Source organism: Indicator indicator, chromosome 4, assembly GCF_027791375.1.
Source record: "Indicator indicator isolate 239-I01 chromosome 4, UM_Iind_1.1, whole genome shotgun sequence".
Classification (NCBI taxonomy): Eukaryota; Metazoa; Chordata; class Aves; order Piciformes; family Indicatoridae; genus Indicator; species Indicator indicator.
Window position 1 is genome coordinate 33,605,082 of NC_072013.1, and position 3,613 is coordinate 33,608,694.

Sequence of the window (3,613 nt, forward strand, 5' to 3'; positions counted from 1 at the left end):
TAATACTTCTTCTGAGTGGGGTAGGGTGGTATTTTTTTCTTTGCCAGTCACATCTGCGAGCTGTGAAATGGCAAATGAGCTGCTTGCCCTTTAAGAACTAATTATGGAAGTTTACATTCATAGTCGTCTACTCCCTCACTCGCTGCTGTCTTTCCTCCTTCCCACTCTCATTAGGAGTTACTCAATGGGCTGCAGACATCCCAACATAGTTCTCTTCCTACAGGACCTACGGCAACAACTGGTGGATGGTGAATGCTGTGACTACCTGCAGAAGCTCAGTCGAGCCATGGAAAATTTAAATCCATGAGTGGTTTTTTTTTCCCCTCCCCTCAAAATGGCTATTTTTCAGATGGCAGGAGGTCTGAGCTCGGTTAGAGCTTAGCCCGGAAGTCTACAAAATGGAAAAGGAAATAAAGCTTCTTTCTCCAGGAGCACGTCAGAAAGAAATCTTTTTCTTTTTTAAAGATGTTTTCAACCGTCTTGAGATGAAAGTAATTTGACAGGCAAGTTGGTGCTGGTTTTTTGCCTTAAGGTCTGCCATTTCAAGTCAAATTTGTGACACTGCCACGTTATTGCTGCATTTTCTGGAAGGAACCCATCTTGCACTCAGAGACCGACACGAGTTGTAAAAAACCAAAAAACCAAAACAAACAAAAAAAAATGCAGCTAAACATTAAAGTTTGCAATGCAAGAGGCAAAACTCAAGAGTATCTACCCTGGAACTACAAGAGCCTTCATGTCTTATTGGCTATATGGTTGCTATGTGGTATGGGGAACTTCTTTCAGATCCCTCCTCATGCATGATGTATGGTTCAGAACTCCCCAGTTGACATTTCAAAGCAGTTCTTACGTTACCTGGCGAACACTAGGGCCTGATATGCACTTTGAACAGTGGTATCCATGCTATCTGCCCCTGCAGGCAAGGACTCGTTGCATTATGAGGCTGAGAGATGAAGACTGAGAGTCACTATTTAGTTACAGATTAACAGAAATTAAAAAAAAGTCCTCAATATAAAAAGACAGACTGCAGTTTGATTTTTTAAGCAGTAATTTTCAGTTTACTAGATGAAGCAGACCTAGCAACATATTTTTGGCGTGAAGGCAAAAATGTAGCAATCTACAGCAAGTGAGAGAAAGGAAAAATATCATCAAAAAAAAGGAAAAAAAAAAAAAAAACAAACAGAAAAAGCATACACTGAAAACAACCCCTCCCCAGCCATACCCCAAAATAATCAAACTTTCTTAAGGGCTATCAAGAAGAAAAATAATTAAAAAAAAAAGTTACTTAGCAAGTCTACAATGTGTCTTTCCCCTGTTTGCTGGAAGTCTGCCATAGCATCTAGTGCTTGTGTTCGTGTGTCACATTCGGAGGTTAGAGCATCCTAACGCCAAGCAAAGAGTTAAAACAGGAATCCAGTCAAGTGTGCAGAAGGAAAGGGTGGTAACTGGAGAAAGGTGATCATAATCCTATGGATGCTTTTACTTTTCAGTAGAGAATCATTCTTCCGGAAAGCCATGTGGGTTATTTGTTGTTTTGTTTTCTTTAATTCTTTGTAGACTAAATAGTTAAATTCTCTCATTAGGATTTATAATTGGACGTTAACCATGTCAGCCCTTCATAGAGTCCATCCCCTGTAGTAGCACAGGAGGGCTGCACGTACCAATTCCTATCCCTGATTCGGGTCAGGCCCAGTTTCTCCTGGATTTCATGGGGTTTCATGGCATCGGGCAGGTCCTGCTTGTTGGCGAAGATGAGGATGATGGCGTCCCGCATCTCCCTGTCGTTGATAATGCGGTGGAGCTCCTGGCGGGCCTCGTCGATGCGGTCTCGATCGGCGCAGTCCACCACAAAGATCAAGCCTTGCGTGCCCGTGTAGTAATGCCTCCAGAGGGGACGGATCTTGTCCTGGCCCCCCACATCCCACACGTTGAACTTGACGTTTTTGTACGTAACCGTCTCCACATTGAAGCCCACGGTAGGAATGGTGGTGACGGACTGGCCCAGCTTCAGTTTGTACAGGATGGTAGTTTTACCAGCCGCGTCCAGACCCAGCATCAGGATCCGCATCTCCTTGTTGCCGAAGATCTTGGACAGCACCTTGCCCATCTCGGCGGCATCCAAGGGGCCCGGCGCCTCCGGGGCAGGGGTTGGGGCGGGAGCGGAGGGCAAGCACCGACCCACCCGAGCAGCCCGCGCTGGGCGGGGGCCGAAGCGGAGCGGGGCCGGCCCGGCGGGGCGAAGGGGATAGGAGGGGGTGTCAGGGCAAGGGCAGGCGGGGCTCAACACCGGCCGCACATGGGGCGGCTGCGGAAGAAGCAGGGCGGGAGGAAAAGGGTGGGGGTGAGGGGAGGCCTCAGCGGTGCGGGAAGAGTGGCGGCGCCGCGCTCTGCTCCGCTCCGCTCCTCCGCCGGGCCTCAGGCGGCGGCGGCTCCGCCCGGCTCACTGCCTTGGCTCACACCCCGGCGCCTCTCAGCTCATGGATGCCGGCTCAGAGGGCGGCGGCTCGGCGTCCCAACCTGTAAAGGCACGGGAGAGAATGTGAGAAAGGGCGGCGGGCCGAGGCGGGCGAATGGCGCAAAAGAAAGCAGGAACCGGCGAGCAAGTTACCTGAGGACGGCCCAGCGGGGCTCGAGGCCGGCTCCGCTCCGCGCCGCTCCCTCAGCCAGCACCGCCGGAAAAGGCGCCTCACGAGCCCGCCTCACTTCCCCTCCTCCGCCGCCATCGCGCATGCGCGGCCCGCGCCCCGCCCGCCCCGCCCCGCAGCTCAACGGCGCCACCCTCCGCCGCAACCCGCCGCAGCGCATCTGCGCATGAGCCGCCGCCGGCTCGCGGGGTAGGCGGAGCCGGGCGCTCATTTTCCCGCCCCTTTCCGCCTCGGGGTGTCTTGCGCGCGCTACCCCGCTTCCCGCGCGGCCTCGGGCGGGGACTGCGCCTGTGCGGTGCGGCCGGAAGTACGGGGGCGAGGCTTCCGTGGGGAGAGGCGCCACGCGATCACACGTCAGCGGTAGTGGCCGCGGGGTGCATCTTAAAGGACCCGCCCGCCCCGCCCCGGCCTGCCCCGCCCGGCCCGGCCCCAGCAGGCGGGCGGCTCTGCCAGCGGGGGTCTGTGAGCTCCTGGGAAGAGAAAACTAGCTGGTCTGGCGGGGAGAACAACCTGTGCTCCCAGGGTTTGCAGAGCACTTCAGTGCTTGGGGGTGGGGAAGCGTCTGGGGTGTGGTGCTGGACTAAGGTGCGCTCCAGTCAGCGGGCTCCTGGAGTGCAACAGTTGGCACCTCATGGGATCATTACAGATTCATGGAATGGTGACCTGTAAAGGTCATCTAGTCCAACGCCTCTCTAATCAGCAGGGGCATCTGCAACTAGAGTAGTTTGCTCACAACCCCAAGATGATCTGGAATAGTTCCAGGGATGGAGTATCTACCACCTCTCAGGGGCACCTCGGCCAGTATCTTGCCACCCTCTGCAGAAAAACTTCTAGTCTAAATCGGTCTTTTAGTTTAATTCCATCACCACTTAACCTGTCACAACAGGCCTTGCTCAAGTCTGTCCCCAACTTTCTGATCAGTCCCTTTAAGCACTGAAAGGCCACCAGAAGGTCTCTCTGGAGCCTGC

The 3,613-nt window shown here is 53.8% G+C and overlaps 1 protein-coding gene across 1 annotated transcript; it reads right to left on the reverse strand.

Annotated features, from left to right (window-relative positions):
• Nucleotides 1-1,197: 1,197 nt before the first annotated feature.
• ARF6 (ADP ribosylation factor 6) lies at nucleotides 1,198-2,107 on the reverse strand. The gene has a single exon (XM_054400035.1). It carries the CDS (start codon nucleotides 2,105-2,107, stop codon nucleotides 1,580-1,582), a length of 528 nt encoding a protein of 175 aa, XP_054256010.1. The 3' UTR covers nucleotides 1,198-1,579.
• Nucleotides 2,108-3,613: the final 1,506 nt, after the last annotated feature.

Excerpts from the sequence above, each read along its gene's own strand:
- ARF6 (XM_054400035.1), bottom strand. The coding sequence starts at position 2,107 with ATGGGCAAGGTGCTGTCCAAGATCTTCGGCAACAAGGAGATGCGGATC.